This window comes from Mesoplodon mirus (assembly GCF_964341445.2).
Source record: "Mesoplodon mirus genome assembly, chromosome: 4".
NCBI classification, from domain to species: Eukaryota; Metazoa; Chordata; class Mammalia; order Artiodactyla; family Ziphiidae; genus Mesoplodon; species Mesoplodon mirus.
This window is the reverse complement of record NC_138979.1, coordinates 67,536,132-67,556,417: the sequence shown is the minus strand read 5'-3', so window position 1 is coordinate 67,556,417 and position 20,286 is coordinate 67,536,132. Positions and strand designations below refer to the sequence as shown.

The window sequence follows — 20,286 nt, the reverse complement described above, 5'->3', positions numbered from 1 at the left end:
AACTCTTTTAATGCATCATCTGAATTCAACCTCAGACACTCTATAAGAGAATATGACACTCATCTTACAGACAGGGAAACTGAGGCACAGAGATGTTAAGTGATGTGGCCAAGCTCCACAGCTCCAGGACAGGGCCTGTCTTCCAACCCGGCCATGTAACCCCAAGCCCAAGCACACTGAGCACACCAAGCACTGATGTGCTCAACCACACCCTCAGTGGAACTAAGAAAGATCAGTGCTTCATTTTTCTCATTCAGAAACACTGAGTCATCTGAAATTTTGAAGCTACTAGCTTCCAGGTGTCCATGAACACATAAAACTTTCTTTACTGGCCTCTTTATTCGCACCTGACTGTGCCAGCTGCCTCTTCCCACTGCTGTTCATTTCCTACTAGTTTACCCACTATTTTAACAAAAACGAATCTCTAGTTTAATTAGCAAAGGGAAGCAATCACAGGGAGACCAGACGGGCTTCTCCGGGATCAGGTGACATCCATGAAGCTGGGACAGGAACCCAAAGGAAAGCCCGCTCTGTAGGAAGGGCAAAGCTCACCCTCCTGCCGTCCTCCCACAGCACTCCAAGAGGCAGTGGCAGGGCAGGGGGAGAGCTTGGGCCCAGAGCCACAGATGTCTGAGGCCAAACCCCAGCTTGGGCTCTCCGTGGTGGCACCTCAGGCAAGATGCTTAGTGGATCTGATCCTCAGATTTCTCCCAAGTAAAATGGGGATAACCATACCTCCATACCTCACATGGCTTTGTGCAGCTGTGTGGCTGCTAGCAATGGGCTGGGGCTCCCTTTCCCTGGGCAAAGAGTTCATGTGAATTCAGACACTCACTTCTGGGTGCGAGAGACACTAAAATGAAAGACAGGGCTGCAGCCCTTAAGCTGGAAGACAAGCAAGCACGCAGGATGACCCAGGACAATAACCACTGCCACCGAGGCCTGGGCCAGAGCAGTGGGAACGGGAGCGGGCCCTGAAGTCAGCTTTGGGAAGGCGGGAAAGTATCACAGAGGAAGGGGCACATGAGCTCAGGCTGAGCAGCAGCTTTCTAGGGAGGTAAGCGGGGCAATGGGGTCTAGATAGTGGAACTGTGTACAAAAGTACACAGAGAATGGCGTACCACCAGAGGACAAGGGCTCCATCACAGGGCATGCTGCGCTCCCAGCAGCCCAGCAAGCAGGCAGGTCAGGGTGTGGAAGGAGGCTGGGCTCTGCCCGGAAGGCGGGGCGCGGGGCAGGGGGTGGTGAGGACATGGCTGAATCTGTGAGTGAGGCGGATAGAAGGGCTGGGTGAGTGAAGGCAGGAAGAGAGGAGATGAGGCAACCGCAGTGATGCAGGACAGGAGATGGTGACCTAACAGTGAGAAGCGAATGAGAGAACCAATCTGAGAGCCGCCAGGCAGGTGGCAGTGATCAGAAACAGCAACTCCAGGGACACAGAGAGAGAGGAAGGAGTGCTGCAGGCTGACTCGAGTTCCTGGCCTGGGGAACTAGCGGGTGAGGAGGCAGTATAGGTGGTAACAGAGGGCAGTAATGAGGATCCCTCCAGAGGCAGAAATGCAAATAGAAAGTAAAATTCAGGGCTCAACTAGGCAAACAGAAGCCACACTAAACATTTATAACAGGGATTTACCCAGGGCAACGGTCACACTGGTGATGGAAAAGCTGAGAAACCAAACAGTTGATGGTGAGGCAGCCCAGAGGCCAGGGCAGGAAGCCACCCCCAGGCTGGAGCAGGGAGGTCCCCGCTGGCATGAAGAACCCGCCAGACAGGAGCTGGCACCACGGAGGAGGCAGTCACTGGCAGAGGCAGTACCCCGGATGGAGAGGGAGAAAACTGCCTTCAGCTGCCGCGCCCTCCTCCGCTGGCCGACACAGGAGCTGGGAGACAGCCTGCGGCCAGCTGTCAGGCCGGGAGTACGGCAGTGAGGGCGAGGAGTGGCTGTGGGCAGGCAGGCCGAGCACCAGCACAAGCCTGCAGAAGAGGATGCAACGAGCACAGACACGGGCGCAGCTGCGGTCAAGAGAAAAAAAGGCTCTTGGGCAGGACTGGACCAAATGTCAGACACAGGAGGAGGGTTGCCAATGGGGAAGCAGGGAAAGGCCATTACAGAAGTCAGTGATGGCAGCACCCCCAGCCCAGCATAGGGAAGAGATGCCCTGGGCTGCAACAGCCAAGGGTCTGGTATAGAGTCGGGACTGTCCCAAGTGCAGACAGAACCCCTGGACTCTCCCAGCCCACATCATCCTACCCGCCCCCTGGCTTCAGACTCCAGGCGTGGTGGGCATGAACTGTGCTGGTTAGATCTCCTGCTGTGGGCGGTACTGACAGCCCCAGCACTGCCCCTCTGGATCCATCACCACATTTGTTTACAGAAGCCATGTCGCCCCCGCTGCTTCCAGCCAGTGAGTGAGCAGGGAGAGCACTATTGCAGCCCGTTCCCACCAAGATGTGTGCACCTTTAACAGGTGACGTTGTCTTGAGGACGCCACACAGGCCTGGCCAAAACTTTCTCAGAACTTCACAATAGGCTGGGATCTTTCCCACCTACCCAAACCTCCTTCCTTCCCCTGGTCTAGGGGTTCACCGGGCCTTCCCCAGTCCCTCCCCTAGATCCTTCACAGGTCTTTTCCCTCAGAATCTCTGGCACATCTGCTTCTGCCTTGGTCTCTGCCTCTTGGAGAACCCAAGCTAACACGCCAAGCTCCCCAGGCACCCCTGGATTGTGGCTTAGCTGGCCAGGCAGGCCAAGCCCAGGGTAGACAGTGCTAAGCAGTGACCACAGAGCGGGTCTGCAGGCCTGGTCTGTTTCTCTCTGGATGTAGCAATCACCCTGCTGGCTTCCAGGGCACTAAGTGAGCCTAACCTGGTACTTGCTCCCAAGCAGCCCGGCCCAGTCTCCAGGGCAGGCCCAGCCTCCGTGTGCACCTTGTTCAGGGGTCCACATACATGGAGCCTCCCCCACCAAGGCTTAATTCAGGTCACATTTCAGCTCTAATTCTACAGGTTTTTGACTGAAGCACAATACTTTTAGAAGTACCTGGGATCCTAAAAGAGTCTTTGTGTAATAGTCTCGAGGCATGAAAACTTCCACTATGGTGACTAGACACCAGAAAGCGTCTTCTTGTTCCAAGTATAGGAGGGCCACTGCCACCAATCTACAAGCAAACGGAGAACAAAGTGAGCGCCAGCCTCCTAGCCCAGACCCGGGCAGCACGGCCCGTCTTCACAGAGGCCTCTGCAGTATGCTGCACTCTCTCACGGCCACAGCAACTTCTAGTTCTCCAAGAAAGAACACTAAATGAGTGTTCCTTGGCGAGGGTGGCATTTCCTAGTTTGAGAAGCAAAGCTACATCCACCCTCCCCTTCATTTGGTTTTTGTTTAAAGATGATGGAACTGGGGCCTCCCTGGTGGCGCAGTGGTTGAGAGTCCGCCTGCCGATGCAGGGGATACGGGTTCGTGCCCCGGTCTGGGAGGATCCCACATGCCGCGGAGCGGCTGGGCCCGTGAGCCATGGCCGCTGGGCCTGCGCATCCGGAGCCTGTGCTCCGCAACGGGGGAGGCCACAACAGTGAGAGGCCCGCATACCGCAAAAAAAAAAAAAAAAAAAAAAAAAAAAGATGATGGAACTGTTTCCCAATGAGCAGCCAGCCTCCTTTTTTTAAAACGTTTTCATGATAAGATTTTTGCTAATGCAGCTAATTCTTCGAGTTTTTTGTTCAAGAAGTTCCAACTAATCCTTTTATGCACAAAAAATCCAGGGGTGAATATAAGGGGAAAAGAACACATGATGGTTTAAAAACAACTTTCTTGATACCAGTCTACTTGAAACGGGGCTTCAGACAAATGAATCACTGCGGTGGGGCTTTCTCAAAGAACTGCATCCACAGCACACACGTGGGGTGGGAAAGGGGACCATATGTATCACCTGTTATGTCACTCACAATGGAAACTTGGGTCTGGCTATTTACATGGTCACCACTGAGAGGTTACTCATCCAGTAACCCCAGGTTTGGCTCTGAGCGGGCATTCAGGGCAGAAGGCTGAAAAGGAAGAGGCAAGAGAAAAGCCCCCCTCTATATATCCAAGAACCTCTGCTCGCGACATGAAGGTTCTGTGCATCACTTACGGAAAACCCTATAGTCACTTCTCAGAATCTGTTTTTGTTTTCTTCCTTAGATAAAATTATAATGAAATCTCAAATTAAAAGGTTAAAAAAAAAAGAACTGGGAAGGGGATGCCTTGAGTAGGCATGAATGGGATGGAGAGTAGAAAGGTTACAACAGGTAGAGATGGACAAGGAGAGAAATACAGGACATGCACAGCACCTGCGGAAGCCAGGAGAAAGGGTAGAGAGACTGAAATCAGCAGAGCCTTTGACGACATCACTTTTAGTTAAATGATGTTCCAGATGACAGGCCTGAATCACTGAGGAAAGGCTAGCATTCTTCTGCTGAATTTCTGGGTTCACAGTTCTGTTCTCATGTACAAAATAATGTGGAGAAAAAAAAATCCAGTAAAATGGTTAAAATTTAGAGGTCCTAATGGTGATGGTACGGAGAAAGATTTAATTTTCTGGAAAGTCTCCTTATGTGTGGAACAGCTGATTCATGACAATGTCAGATAAATGGGGTGTTACTGCACCCAGGCATGCTCAAGTCCTCGCCAAGATCCCTTAAGTTTCAGAGGTTTTTAGCTTCCAGGAATTTTTAGACTGAGTATACAATGTGAACTGTGCATTTATGCAAAACAAGGCTGCTTTGTTAGGCAATAACTTATTTACAGGCGTTTTTTTTTAAATGGGGACCATCGAGGAGCAGCCACAGTCCCTTTTACTTTCAGGGCCCAGAGAGGGCACCCTGTCCTGACCACCACAGAGGCAATGACTTCCTGGAAACCATTGGTTTCAGGTCTTAACCAACTAACATTCCAGTTTAAAAGCTTTTCTTCCTGCAATACTCTCATTTCAGATGCAAATAGATAGCCCTTATCTGGAGGTCAGTATCCAGCACAGATGAGGATTAAAAAGGCCCAAGAGCTGCCAGAATAAACGTCAGCATTCAAAACTCAATGCATGCACTTGACTTAAGGAGAATTGCTAAAGATGGCACACGGAGCTTCTTCATTCTTTGTCCATGTTTCTAGCAAGCTTGGTTACCTACTTTGATTACACAGAGGAATATAAAAGGACTCTAATGACAGCAGCAGAAGTGCGCCAGCGAGGTAAGAGACAGACAGGAGGTAAAAAGCAGCCACAAGCACTCAAAGTCCAGTGATGGGGAGCAGCTTCATGGAGAAAAGACCTCAGTACCTCCCGTGGCCTCATCCCAGTGCAGCTCAGCTCAGAATGAGGAGCCTGGATCATTTAGAGAAGGTGAGAGGCTTTTCAGTGTCCTCTGCCTATGGAAGCAGGGAAGTAAGCCAGACCTGCAGAAGGCTCTCATACAAAAGAAAACAAGTTTGGGCTCTTCAAGGGCTAGGTTTAAACAGCTGAAAAATTGTTTGGGGCAACCTCTTGATTGACAAAGATCCTGTATAAACAAGGACTGGCCCTGTTTTCACATCAAGCACTATAAATGAATGAAAGCAAACTTCTGATCGAAACCTGAGTGTGATGAGAACAACAAGGAATCAAAATGAGAAACCTAGTTGTTCCAAATAGTTTGACTTTGCTGTTCTTAATATTGGATTGGCCAAAAAGTTCATTCAGAAAACCCGAACGGGGCTTCCCTGGTGGCGCAGTAGTGGCTGAGAGTCCGCCTGCCGATGCAGGGGACACAGGTTTGTGCCCCGGTCCGGGAAGATCCCACATGCCGCGGAGCGGCTGGGCCCATGAGCCACGGCTGCTGAGCCTGCGTGTCCGGAGCCTGTGCTCCACAGTGGGAGAGGCCACAACAGTGAGAGGCCTGCATACCACAAAAAAGAAAAAAGAAAAAAAGAAAACCTGAACGAACTTTTTTGACCAACCCAATACTTTCCAAAAGCATGTCTGTTTCTCTCAATTATTCTAGAATTGGGGATACTGCATAATTAAAACTAGCTTACTGCAGCTATTGATATTTATTTCCCTTAAAAGACTGGTTTTTCTTGGCTCATCAGGAGGGGAGGGGGCTGTCAGGCAGCACCTGGAGCTACAAGTTATCTTACCGGCAAAGAGGAGTCCCCTGTGGGCCAGGCACCCACCTGTTTAGACCTTGGCAGTAGCCAATGTCTGGATTCCGCCAGGAGAAGGCGAGCAGGACGTTGCGCAGCTTCTGTATACCTTCCGAGGTGGGGCACGAGTAATGTTTGTTGTTGGGCAGAGTCCGCAGCAGGTCCAGCTCGATCTGCTTGGAGGCCGGGTTCTGTTTCTCCAGAGCCTTCTGAAGCAAGGTCTGGAAGTAACCAGGCTTAGTGCTGTCCTTGAATTTCCTGGTGTGAAGGTCTACACACCACTTCCACACCTTGGAACGGTGCTCATGTGGAATGCCCGCACGGATCAGGTTCTTTAATTCTGGAGAGCACATCATCTCCCTGTTCACTGTGCTCGCAAAATAGTTTTCCCACTTGACGCCAGTGGAAACCTCCTGGTTTTCTGTGAGGTAGAGAGTCTTCAGGTCCAATGCCCGGACTTTGGCGACCAACTTCTCTTCCTCGTCATCCTCTGGGACAGTCCTAAACCCATAAATGTCATATTCACTGTTGAGAAAAACAAAAGGAAAAATTAAATGATGCAATCTGGCAAAAAGGTCAATGAAACAGAAAAGAGAACCTAGAAATCTACCCGTGTGTAAATGGCACTTTGATATATGACCAGGCATTTCAACTCAGTGAGGAAATAATAAACTTCTCAATAAACAGGGTGAGAATAACTGGCTATCTATATGGGAAAAAATTACATTAGATCTTTCCTTGATACTATACAGGAAAAAAGTCAATTCTAGATGGCTGAGGTGCTAAATGTGAAAAGCACAGAAGAAAATACAAGCAATACTGCAAATACAAGGCTGATAAATTTGGCTACATTAATATACATGTGCATGTATGTTTATATAGCCTACATATACACATCCATAACACTTATGCTCGAAAAATGTTTTAAAAAGTGAAAAGACAAGGGAGAAAACATTTGTAAGACATTAGGGATGACAAAGAATTAAGAATTCTTTTTAATTCTTAAAAAGAAAAAGAATTATTCTGCTGTGGTAGGTAGAATAATGGTCCCCCAAAATGTTCCTGGAACCTGTGAATATGTCACGTTACTGCATGTGGAATTACAGTTACAGAACTTAAGGCAGGGAGATTATCCTGGGTTAGCCGGGTGGGACCACAGTAAACACAGGAGCCCTTAAAGTGGAAGAGGAAGGCAGAAGAGTGGACCAGAGATGCAACAATGTAAGAAGAGGCAGGAAGGATGTGAACTGGGAGAGGGCCTGGACCCATGGCTGCTGACTTTGAAGATGGAAGAAGGCGGCCACAAGCCAAGGAATGCAGGTGGCCTCCAGAAGCTGGGAATGGCCACACCTGACAGGCAGCAAGGAAACAAAGACCTAGTCCTACAACCAGAAGGAAGTGTATTCTGCCAACATCTTGAATAAGAAAGGACACAAACTGTCTCCTAGAACCTCCAGAAAGGAACGCAGCACTGCTAATACCCTTACTTTCATCCAGTGAGTCCATGCTGGGCTGCTTGACCAACAGAACTGTTGCATAATAAATATGTATCACAAACTTATTGGCTTAAAACAATAATTTGTTATGGCAGTCACAGAAAACCAATACAAAGGCCTTTCACACACTGGTGCTGAGTGTGTAAACCTGTACAAGCACTTTGGAAATCAGATCTAGCAGAGCTGAAGATACGCATTCCCTATAGGTCAGGAATTCCACTTCTAGCCTACACCCTGGAGAAACTCTCTCACGCAGACACACAGACACATGGATACATGTACCACGATGTTTCCTGCACCACAGTTTGTAACAAGGAAAAATTGAACCATTCTAAGTGTTCACCATGAGAGAAGGAATAAAAATGTGAAGTTGTGAGGCAGGTAAAAAAAAATTCTCAGGAGCTACATGTATCAACCTGTATAATTTCAGAAAACAATGTTGAAAGAAATAAGTTGCAAAAAGGTATGAATATGGTAGGATTAGCATACTAAAACGTGTCTTCCATTAGAGGTACATATTGAAGTGTTTAAAGCTGAAATGACATGTCTGGTACTTGCTTTAAAATATTCCAGGAAAAAAAAAAAAAAAACTTTGGAGGGGAAGGGTACGAAGAAACAGGATTACCAAAATGTTAATAATTGCTAAATTATTGGGTAACAGTTGCATATGGGGGTTGTCATATGATTCCGTCTACTACTTTGTATGTTTGAAATTTTCCATAATGAAAAGTTAAAAGTAAATCAATATACACAGCTATTGTTCTAGTTATACATGAAGTTTGAAAAGATACAACATGAATAGTAAGAGCCCAAAACACAAGTGGGAAGAAGACGTGGTGCCCTCAGGGCAGACTGCTAGGCCGCCCTCACGGGAGTCCCCCCGCCACTGCGGACGCAGCAGGAGCGCACAGCATGGAGACAGCGCTCCTGGCCTGGGAATGGGGCTGCCCAGTCTGGGGCCACGTCCTTGCCACTCACCATCTGTGTGACCTGGGCAAGTTACATCACCTCCCTAACCTCAGCTTCCGCATTTGCTGAGCAAGGATAAAAACATCCGCCTGGCTGAGCTGCGTTAAATACAAGCCTGCATGTAAGGACCTTGGAACGGCTCCCAGCACACAGGGCTCCGTAAGAGTTTTGTAACAATGGCATTGGTCGCATTCTGACAGCATAGTTTTACCTGTCATCTGAGTAACATGGACAAGGCAGGCCAGTGTTGTAAGCACAGAGAAGGGAAAGAGTGGTTCAAGCTGAAGCCAGGCTTCCCCTGGGCCAGGAGTGGGGCTGGTGAAGCTGAGCCACAGCAGCAAGCAGGGCCTAGACACAGGGCTGCCAGAGGGGCAAGGGGGCGGAGACAGGAGGAGACTGGACTGAGAGGATTTGCAGATTTCTCCTTGAGCCAGTATTTCATGAATCTCAGTTTTAAGAAACTAGGATATGAAGGTTCTTAATCCAAGACCCATCACAGGCTTCCACACTCCATGATTTTCTGCAAAATAGATGCAATATCGTGTGTGTGTCCAACTGCATTTTGGGGCCAAGGGTGTCCACGGCTTGTATCAGACCCTCAATGAGTTCTGAACCACTGAATCAGGTTACCCAAGTGTCCTTCCCTTACAGAGAAGACCCAATTTTCCACTTAGGGTCCCCCTTGGCTTTCAAACCACCCATGGGTGCAGCCATGTCTCTGGAGAGGGTTCTACTCATAGGAGGACAGGCTCCTCTTGCAGCAGGACTGGCTACCACCCACGTTGGCATGGTACATGGGAGCAAGGTCTTGGAATGAAAACTTAGGCTGAACCCCAGCTCTGTTACTTGATTATTACAGCAAGACTGATGACATTATCTGTTCTAATGACTGGAAGGTCCTTGTCATGAGCATCAAATGAGACACGGAGAATTGTGTAAAGTTCTCAATGAATGGCTACTGCTGTTGAAAGAGGGACTTGAGAAATGAGTCCCACTCTCCTCAACGGTCACTAGCACCTTTACCTGACAAGATGAGGTTTAACGAATGCTTGCTCCGGGCTCTCAACCTGCAGAGCATCCTCCAGCAGCTGGGCTATGACATCCCGAGAAGGCCCCTGTTCTTCTGAGCAAACTGGTGTCTTCATTTCTTGGAGCAGGATCAAGTATTTGCTTTCTATCTGGCAGAGCTTGGCTTCCAGGCTAGAATACTACAGAGAATGTGGTAGTTACCTCCAATCAGAGACACAGGAAGAGCAATCCTCAAGTACCTCAAGCAATCAAAGAATGACAAGCCAAGAACCACTAGCAAGTGAGCCAGAAAGAGACTGTATCAAAGACAAGAGATGAATTTATGCCACAGGCCACCTGTCTTATTTAAATGGCCCACATGGGCCCCGTCTTCCTTCTAGGGGGTATGACACAGAAGTACTGGTAATAAGGCCTCTGCATGTCAACACACATATCACTTCTGGACAGGGTTGAGGTGAGCAGCAGAAACCAGGCCACACACCCATTACTGAGGTCAAGCTGAGTGCCACCTGGACACGAGCCCCAAGCAGCCATCCCACGCAACATCAATCCTTTCCTAGGATGCTGTGACCCAGAACTAGCTCTCATCTGCTACCTTATCAGACAAATCAATACACCCCTGGAAAACATGCAGGAACAAGGTTTGGGAAGATATTCTGAGGACTGCTCAAAAGGTGTATGAGGCATACAACAGCTGCTGACACAGTGTCACTGAGCTTCATTTGATTGTAACTGGAAAGTCTGTGATGTCTCTACACCCTGCAAAGCCCTTTTCCACCACAGTCACATCTAACTCTCAAACCAACCCTATCAGGTTCACAGAGGGGGCATCACCCTCACCATCCCCATTTATAGATAAGAAACTGATTCACACAACTCAGTAGCATAAATCAAAATCCAAATAACCTTAATTTGGGGGAACCTTAGAATTGTATTTAATTTTTTTTCTGTAAACTTCATTATATGTGTGAATAAAAGCCACCTCTCAGGACATTTCTATTTGTCTTCATCACGAAGTGAAACTAAACACAGGGCTATGCACTTTATATACTTTAAATATAATTTGTTATCAATAACCACACCCTCCAAGCATGGGGGTTGAACTGATTTTAAAGCATGTCCATTTTTAAATGGTTTCTGAATCATACCTCCCCCCAGATAATAGAATATAACCATCCTGACCCACCTTTGCCATCAGATCCCTCGCGCTTCTTTCTGCATTTCTCCGTAGAGCTGAGAGTTCCAAGATTTCCTTATTCAGAAATTTATTTTGCGTTTTGTACCCCTGTAGATTATCCTGTTGCAAAAAAAAGGTCCATCAATTCACATTGGTTGAATGTTGATTAATTATTCTATATCGGCGGTCCCCAACCTTTTTGGCACCGGGGACCAGTTTCATGGAGGACAATTTTTCCACAGACCGGGGGGTGGGAGGATGGCTTTGGGACGATTCAAGTGCTTTACATTTATTGTGTACTTTATTTCTATTATTATTACATTGCAATATATAATGAAATAATTACACAACTCACCGTAATGCTGACAGGAGGTGCAGCTCAGGCGGTAGTGTGAGCGATGGGGAGCAGCTATAAATACAGATGAAGCTTCACTCGCTCGCCCACTGCTCACCTCCTGCTATGCGGCCTGGTTCCTAACAGGCCATGGACCAATACCAGTCCGTGGCCCAGGGATTGGGGACCCCTGTTCAATATAATTAATATTTTGCTGCCTCACCAATCAAATAGCCCTGCTAAGTTAGAACAAGTTCTAAGGAAATGAAAGCTGATTACTAGACACTTTCTGACTGAACTTTGCGGTTACCCTTGGCAGTAGAAGGTAGGCAGGGACCACTGCTGTAATGAAGGAGATGGGGAAATAAATTTATTTAATGGTGGTGATTTTTCTCATCTGTCCTTAGGAAAAGTAAGTAGGACTTATGTCCTAAATCTATGCAAATATTTTATCTACCCACATTTATTGGGTACAAAAGGTAATGCCTTACATTCATTTTGTTTTTTAACTAGAGAAACTGAACAAATTTTCTGTAGATTCTCATTTTTACTTATCCAGTTTATGTGGAAGAGGCTACACACATACACAATGCCCTTACTTAAAGAATTACACTTAATAATGAATACATATAACCTACAATGTACAAGGCACCTAAGAGAACATGTTCCTCAACTTTTTTACATTAAAAAATTTCAAACTTATGAAAACATTGAAAGAAAAGTACAATAAACACAATATACCCTTCACCTAAATTTGCCAATTGTTAACTTTTGCCACATTTACTTTCTGTTTTTAAGAGAACATCACAAGCTGGTGACACGTTCTGCCAAGTCCAACTAAAAGTTCAGCCCTGGCAGAAGAGGGTGCCATACGTGACCTTCAGCCCTCAAAACTCTGAGCAAGGCAAGCGAAAGGAAACCTTTGAGACAACTGGGGCACTGATTTCTAAATGCTCCCTACCAAATTCAGTCTTTTACAAATGTCTTTTTCCCCTACTCTGTTTGAAGTTTTCAAGGAATTTCTGATCCCTCAATCACAGGAGAAACTGTTCACAACAGCTCCAAGAGCAGGCCAGGGGTGGTCAACAAAGGCACTGACTCCTGTGCTGTCCCAGGACAGAGACCATGGCCCCTCCCCAGAGATGTGTCCAGAGACGTGCCCCAATCTCCAAACTAGAAACCACCATGGCGGTACACAATTTCCCCTGAAAATACAGAAGAACTGAAAATGTTCCAACAGTCCCTTTAATCGCTGACACCTACGGAGCACTTGCTATGGGTTACAGGTGCCCTGTGCTAGGCACATGAGGTCCTCGATCCCATTTAAACCTCACAACTCTTCAGCAGCCACTCTCGTCATCTCCATTTCCTAGGTGAGGGGCTGAGCCACAGGGAGGCTGCACAACTACTAAGTGTCGGGCTGGGAGCCAGGCCTGCTGCGCTCTTGGCCCAGGTGCTTGGCCCCTGACGCCCACCTAAGCTCTGATACGCATCACACCTTCTCAGTCTCAGCAAGACCGCACGTCATGACAAGCATTGAAGACAGGCGCTGTCAAACCCCAAAGGAGGTCCACAGACTTCCTTTTCTGATCGGAATCATGATGTTCTCCTTTCTCCTGGCGTCTTGAAGCTCTCATATTTGGAAACAATGAACAAACATGTTACTAAAAGGCAGGCTGATTGAAGGAAGGTGAGCTAGAGGGCAACTAAAGAATACACTGGGCCATGACGGACAGAGACTGAGCAGGGTGGGTTGAGGGAGCAGGACACCACAGTGTGTCATGTCATCTGTGTCTTTGAGTAAAACTTTGCATTACAGTCTAAGGAAGTCCTGATAATGTATCTCAAGGATTCTTTCTCTAAAAAGGGAACCCTCTTGCACTGTTGGTGGGAATGTAAATTGATACAGCCACTATGGAGAACAGTATGGAGGTTCCTTAAAAAACTAAAAATAGAATTACCATATGATCCAGCAATCCCACTACTGGGCATATACCCAGAGAAAACCATAATTCAAAAAGATACATGCACCCCAATGTTCACTGCAGCACTATTTACAATAGCCTGGACATGGAAGCAACCTAAATGCCCATCGACAGACGAATGGATAAAGAAGATGTGGTACATATATACAATGGAATATTACTCAGCCATAAAAAGGAATGAAATTGGGTCATTTGTAGAGAAGTGGATGGATCTAGAGACTGTCATACAGAGTGAAGTAAGTCAGAAACAGAAAAAGAAATATCGTATATTAACGCATGTATGTGGAGCCTAGAAGAATGGTACAGATGAACCGGTTTGCAGGGCAGAAGTTGAGACACAGATAGGGGGAAAGCGGTTGGGGGTGTGTGTGTGTGACGAACTGCGTGATTGGGACTGACATGTATACACTGATGTGTATAAAATAGATGACTAATAAGAACCTGCTGTATAAAAAAATAAATATAATAAAATTCAAAATTTTTTTTAAAAAAGGATTCTTTCTCTAGAATGATGATCACAGCAAGTTAAGACTCTATGAGGTGCCAGGTGCCCTGTGAGGACTTTACATGGAATACCTCTTTTAACCCTTACAAGACCCTATGAGGTAAGCGCCATTTCACAGATGAACACTGAGGCAGAGAGGTGAACCAGCCTGCCCAAGGTCAGAGGTCATGAGTGGCAAAGCCGGGTTTGAACCCAGCCAGGTCTGACTCCAGAGCCCATGCTCAGTCTAAACTGCCACCCCATACTGGGACACATCCCCTTCCTCATTGATGTTTATTACAGTTGTGATTCAGCTTTTTTGTTTTTGTGCTTTATAAACTAAACTCTGAGCTCCAGGACAGAGACTGTATACTTTGTGTGGAGTACAAAGCCCAGCACATGGCTGACTGACTGACTGAAGGAATGAATGAAAGAGTCCCAAGAAGGAAAAGCTGTATGCATGAAGATATTCATAAAATAACAAATCACAGGAAAGAAGACAGAGGCTGATTAAGTAAATGATGACAGAGTCAAAAGATGGACAATCTGGAATCATTAATGATAGCAATACAGAAAGTGCCTGGGTTCTAAGCCTGAATGAAACAAAAGTCTATCTACTCCAGGAAATGGAACAATTATGTAAACATGGAAAAGGCCTGGAAGGAAGTGTGGGAAAAATATTTAAATCACTAGGGTGGTAAAATCCTAAGACCAATATGTGCTCCTGCCTCAAAATACTACAGGAACAGAAAGTGACCACATATGAGACCACAAAAAGAAATGTTAGCATACTCTACAAAGCAGAAATCTTTACAGGCACATACACTGACTATAAAGCAAGACACTGAATAGTAACAGTAACAACAACAAAAAAGATACCTTCCCCCCCAAAACACACACAAAATTTCTTCCCCACCTAGATTTGGGGTCAAACGAAGAAATCAATATAGAAACCATGTGGTATCTAAAAGTGAAGGACAATGAGATTCTTCACTCCAATTCTCCCAGTGCCACCACAGAGGAGGCATGAATGTGACAGTCTTCTGCATGGCACAGGGGATGCCCTGGCAATATCCGGCCCAGGCAGAGCAATGTCAGAAAACATGAGGTCACCAAGCCGGGCAGGACTCACTCAGAACGCACAGGTCACAGGGAAGTCCCTTAACAACCTTTCTGCCTCTCCATAAGCTATGTCACCACTTAACCTCACTCTTGTGGAATTCTGAAGCCACAGACTTTATAAATTAAGCTGAGAAATGTTGGAGAAAGAAAAAAATGTCACCCGTTACCCTGCAAAAAGAAAAGGTCAAGAAGTCTAGTTGTGATCAGCTCCATCAGTCGTCTCCAAAAGGAGCTGTGTGGAGCCACAACAACAAAGCCACACGCTCCCCTCCACACCCTGGCTCAGCTCCCCGGGAAAACATGCTCCGCACGCGTCCCCCACTGCCGAGCACTGGGATCTGGAAAGCGAACGCCCTGGTGTCATTCTCCAAACACTACAAAGACAGACGTGCTTGCAAAATATAAAATTCAGTTGACCTTAAATAAGTGGTCTTAAAACGTGTATCACTGATGGGATGTATATTTAGGGTCCGTACACTCTAGGTTGCATAAATAAACAAAACCAACTTTTACTGGCAACACTAACCAAGACCTTTTTTTTTTTAAAACACGGCTATTTTTGTAGTAGATATAATTATAAAGTAATGAGATTGAGGGTTTTGGTGGTGTTTTTGCCCTTTTGGTCCTTCTCACCAATAAATCCTTCTGGCCTCATCTATCTACTGGGTGCCGTCACTGAGAAGTTGTCACCATGGGAGACCACATATGTATTCCGACAAAGTTGCCATTATTCCAGTGTTTTAATTTCCATTTTGGAATTATCTTTAAGGCTCAGGCATGTCCATCAGGCATCCAGTCTACTGACACTGCATGACAGGTACTACTAGTCAGGAAGCAGGCTCAGTAACAACCTCAAAAGTGGCAAACCTTTGCCCTTCAAGGATAAACTGCATTTGGGGGGCAAAACATCCTCAGTGCCACATTATTTGCAAAAAGTGGGTAGCCAGGTGAGGAAGACTTTGCAGCCAGGTGGGACTGACAGCTGCAGAACTGTGTGGGGTCAGCTGGGGTCTGGGCTACACCCAATGCCTCATGTCCTAGGAGACACTTCTCCACCTGAAACTTCTCCAAATCGAGAACTGGTGGCAGCAAAACTTTTGGGACCCTCGCTGTGGCCTGACTGACAGTGGCCCAAGGCCATTCAGCTCTCCCCTCGGGACCAGCACGCTTCTCCGCGGGCACAGAGTCAGACTGCCCATGCCCCCAGTAACGCTCTTCCTACCTCATCAGCTGGCCACCACCCCGGGTATGATGGGGAGAGTCACCTCCATTTAGGAACCAGCCTCCCATCCCCAGGGCCAGCCAGAAAGGGACACTGGGAAGAGAGCTCTGCCCTCCCTTCTGAGTGCCAGGACCCTCCTGCCTTAGGCATGGGGGGCACTGACTCTGGGTAGGGCCTCTTCCCCGGCGTGCTTGGGAGCCAGGGTCTGCTTTCCCACCTGACCCTACACTAGCTGTTGGGAACAGTGTTCCCTCACCTGGCCTCCATTATGTCCTGAGGCGGGCTATGCAAATGATGGTGTGTGCATCCACGCACAGAGGGGGCAAGAAACAGCCTCTGTAGGTTACATGGAATAATGAAGTTCTAAGGGTGTATAAACAGAAAGAGAAGTCGCAGCTGCCTGAAAGCAAGGGAGGGGAGAGGTCTGAAACTGTTCTGAGCTATGGCGACACTGACGGGCTGAGACTTTCATTTTCTAAGGAAGCTTCTTAGAAACCTAGTAATTATCTGACTAGAAGTCCTGTGACACTTGTCTTTTAAAAAAAGGCACAGCTGCTCTGCTGTCATGCCAAATCAAATTAGCTCACTGAGGCTAGCAGCTCTACAGTGACATCAACAGACAGGCTGTTAGTGGGTTTTGGATTTCTTGTCCCAATAACAGGGGCCCACGCCCTGCTCTTACTTTCAGTCGGTCCAGTTCCAGCTGGTCCCTGGCTGTGGGGAGGGCCACAGGAGAGCTGGGCATGGAGGTGGGAGAGGATGCGCTGGCCTCGCACTCGCTGAGCTGCCGGGAGAGCTTCATAATGACCTCGTCCTTGGCCTGGATGGTCTCCATCAGCATCCCCAGCTGCTCACTGAGCTCGCCCACTTTGTTCTTCAGCGTCTGTACTTCCTGCTGAAGACTCTCTTTCTCCTGGTTGAACCTCTCCAGCTGGCTAGTGAGGCCCAGAATCTGGTCGTCCTTCTGGTGCAGAAGCCCCAGCGTGTCCTGCAGGACCCCCTCACAGAGGCGGCTGCTCGTGAAGTACTTGTCGTACTGGGAGGACCGCACCGTCTGCTGCAGGAGCCGCACGAGCTCCTGGGAGCCAGGGGAGGATGGAGTGGGGAGCAGGGGCGGGAGAAAAAGCAGAAATCATGGCAACCCTGCATGGAGCAACCATTGGTATTTGAGCAAATGCAGAAACTTTACTGGAAATATTTTAATAACCAACTTCCTCTTAAAGGATCTCAAAAATAGAGAAGGAAAAATATTTATTCCATAAAGGCTGTCTGTAGAGAACAATAGTAGGAAACAGGAAATAGTGGACAGGCAGACTGCAATTAGCAATGGCTCCCAGTAAACGTTCATCCGTATTAAAAAATCTGAGGTCTAAGTTCACTGACCTGCTGAGGAATTAAGTATAATTAGGTGTGATCAGCTCAAAAGGAAGCTGCTGTTTTAACAGGATGTGGAAACTCTTTTAACAACTGTTCATGGGCCTTGGGCTGAAGCTATGCTCAGAGAGATCTGACATCAGAGCAGGCGTGGGCAAGGTGCAAACAACACCCTCCCCGACCCACTCTGAGGGGTCTTCACTCTCTTCGGAATTTCAACTGTCTATGAACAAATGACCAAGCAGAACAGCAGTGCCTAGGTCGGTGGCCGTGGCAACATACAGCTCTTAGGGGAAAAGCACCTTCTGGGAAATAATGGAGTCAGAGAAACATGAAAGCCGGGTTCTGCTCCTCTGGTCCTTGGCCTGCTGACATGAGATGAGATAGAAATGTGAGGAAGAAGAATTACCTTCTGACTGGCTAAGTCTTTCCTTAACCTTTCCAGCTCTTCCTGCTGGTTCTGGACCTGCAGCTGCATCTCGGAGGCCAACTTGCTGGTGCTACCACTGCCCGATGGCCCCTCGGCTGAAGGGTCACCACTACTGTGGCGATTTTTATACGATCCAATCATGTCTTTCAAAGGGCGTTTTCCTTTGTAGGGAATACGTCCAAAATCAAAGGGAAATCCTGAGCCAGTTACTCCTACATAAAAACAAAACTTGTTTAAGTTCAGGTCAAATTTTCCTTTCGGAAATTCCAGTAAAATACATTAACATTCCATTCATCATCCTCTAAGGAGTTCTGCATGCGTCACTCTCTGCTCCTACCTCATTCTTGATAATAACCAAGCTTAAAATCAAAGATGATATTTCATGTGATCACTTTTAAAGAAAACTTTCTCTATTTGCTCAATTTTTGCATTAAGACAGACGAAAAAATGTCAGACTATACATTAGTACTAATGAGGAATTTATGACAAAACTGTACTAAACTCTCTCAAGATTCTTTTGTAATGTTAAGTTTATTTTCCAAAAGATCAGTTCTAAGCCTATGTGTTCATATCATTATTTTCCTATTTCAGGTACTTTGAGGACCAAAGAGAACAGAGACACAGACCAGGGAAGAACATGGTTGCTCCAAGTTCCTACAGCATCCTGAACACAAGATGTCCCTTCCACCGGGCACCTTAGTAAGGACAGGGCCTGCATCTATAAAGTTAGTGGGTAGGACTTAGAGATACACTAGGGATCCCCGGCTGCTTATTTTTAGCTAATCTGTCCTTACTAAAAAAACAAGCCAAAAAAACCCCGAGTTTATGTTCTCTTAATTGTAAACACATTTTATTCTCTTCCTTAAAAACGAGTATTTAAAAATATTGAGGGATCCAAATAAATTTTAGTATAAATGGATTCAAATATATATTAAAAATATAAAGAGGAGAGTACATACTATATAGATTCCATTTATATAACTTTAGAAAACAGGCAAAATAAATCTATGATGTTAGGAGTCAGGACAGTGGTTTCGGGGGCGGGGGTGGGAGGTGAGGCAGTGACTGGAAGGGGTTTGGGGATAGAGGCTGTGACTCCTGGTACTGTCCTGTTTCTTCAAGTAAGTGCTGGCTACATGGATATGTTCACTTTGTGAAAATCCATTGAGCTATACATTTCTGATTGGGGGACTTTTCTGTGTGTATGAAGATTAGCTTACTTCCCATGAATGACATGGACAAGAAGCTAGCAGACTGATTCTTGGAGCCGTTACAGGAAATATCCATGAATCATCAAGATAAAAATCCAGAGACATCCTCGTCCCTCCATGTCTTCCACACAGGCTCCCTCTCAAAGGGATCAGGGGCTGGGCAGAGGCTGAGAAGGCTGCTCCCAGACAAGAAGCTGCTGTCCAGGGGTGCTGGGAGTTTCTTGCCCCATCCGAGTCACTAAGCCTTACTGATTCTTCCTTCCCAATCTTGCTACTATTCACCCTTCCATTTCATTCCTAGAGTCTCTATGGGGAAGTCAGAGCCAACAATGTTTACCTTCAACAATCCAAATCCCCAACACAAATCCCTGTTCCTCAGAAGGCCTTCCCAGTTGACAATGAGCCCCTCTCCTGGGTGCCCCGCTGGCTGTGCCACGTGCTGGGTCACGAGGCACGTGACCCACATCTTCACCACGTCACACTGGACCTTAGGGTTCCATGCTACCATCCTGGGGATCACAAGTAAACCCCCCACCAAAGTAAGTCATGTGGTCCTTTCCCAGGGGACAGAAAAAAATATTACCTTCAGTAAGTATGTGCCCTCAGTAAAGACTTCCTAAAATCCTGCCTCCTAATCCTGCCAGCTCGAGCCAGAATGAAGCATAAGGCAGAATTTCAAAATTATTTATTGTTATTTTACATTTCAAACATCAATATTCCCTCAGTGGATCAATGGATGTAGGATCATGAAGGGCTGCTTAACGCATTAGGCAAAATGCCAATGGAGAGATGTATGAACAGGTCAGGCCGACACCCTAAATCCTGATTGACCTTAATATCACAAAAAGAGGGAAAACCAGATATGATGTGGTTCCAGATATGATGCAACAAGAAATACACAGCATCCCTAGCCCCCACCCCACCCCAAAATATTCTTGTCATAATTAAAAGTCAACCCTGAATTTGGGCAGGCCTCTACTCTAGCGACAAGTGTATAGGAAATACAGGGATGGAGGAGCATATACTGTGACCCCGCAAAATATAATTAACAAAATCCAGAATGTGGGCAATTCCTTGACATGTAGACCCTGTTTCTTCAACAGGCGTGGCAAGGGAAATGGAAGACAAAAAACAAACAGAGAACTGTTCAGACTGAAAGAGACCCAAGAAGACACACAACTAAACACACTTGGGGGCCTGTTAGCCCCTCATTTGCTCATGCCAACTGCATGCAGACATTTATGGAACAACTGGGGAAGTAGACAAGAAGGATTTACTGTAAGTGTTTAGGTATAACT

General features: G+C 46.7%; 1 protein-coding gene across 3 annotated transcripts in view; it reads right to left on the bottom strand.

Annotated features, from left to right (window-relative positions):
• TBC1D2B (TBC1 domain family member 2B) overlaps positions 1 to 20,286 on the bottom strand; it is an 87,160-nt gene that overhangs the window by 14,721 nt on the left and 52,153 nt on the right. For all 3 annotated transcript variants that reach the window (XM_082619654.1, XM_082619653.1, XM_082619655.1), the window contains exons 5-10: positions 17,757 to 17,989; positions 16,656 to 17,051; positions 10,836 to 10,946; positions 9,644 to 9,828; positions 6,186 to 6,680; positions 3,042 to 3,159 (exon numbers count right to left, since the gene is read on the bottom strand). In XM_082619654.1, coding sequence (XP_082475780.1) covers positions 3,042 to 3,159; positions 6,186 to 6,680; positions 9,644 to 9,828; positions 10,836 to 10,946; positions 16,656 to 17,051; positions 17,757 to 17,989 — 1,538 coding nt within the window. The remainder of the gene's footprint in view (positions 1 to 3,041; positions 3,160 to 6,185; positions 6,681 to 9,643; positions 9,829 to 10,835; positions 10,947 to 16,655; positions 17,052 to 17,756; positions 17,990 to 20,286) is intronic.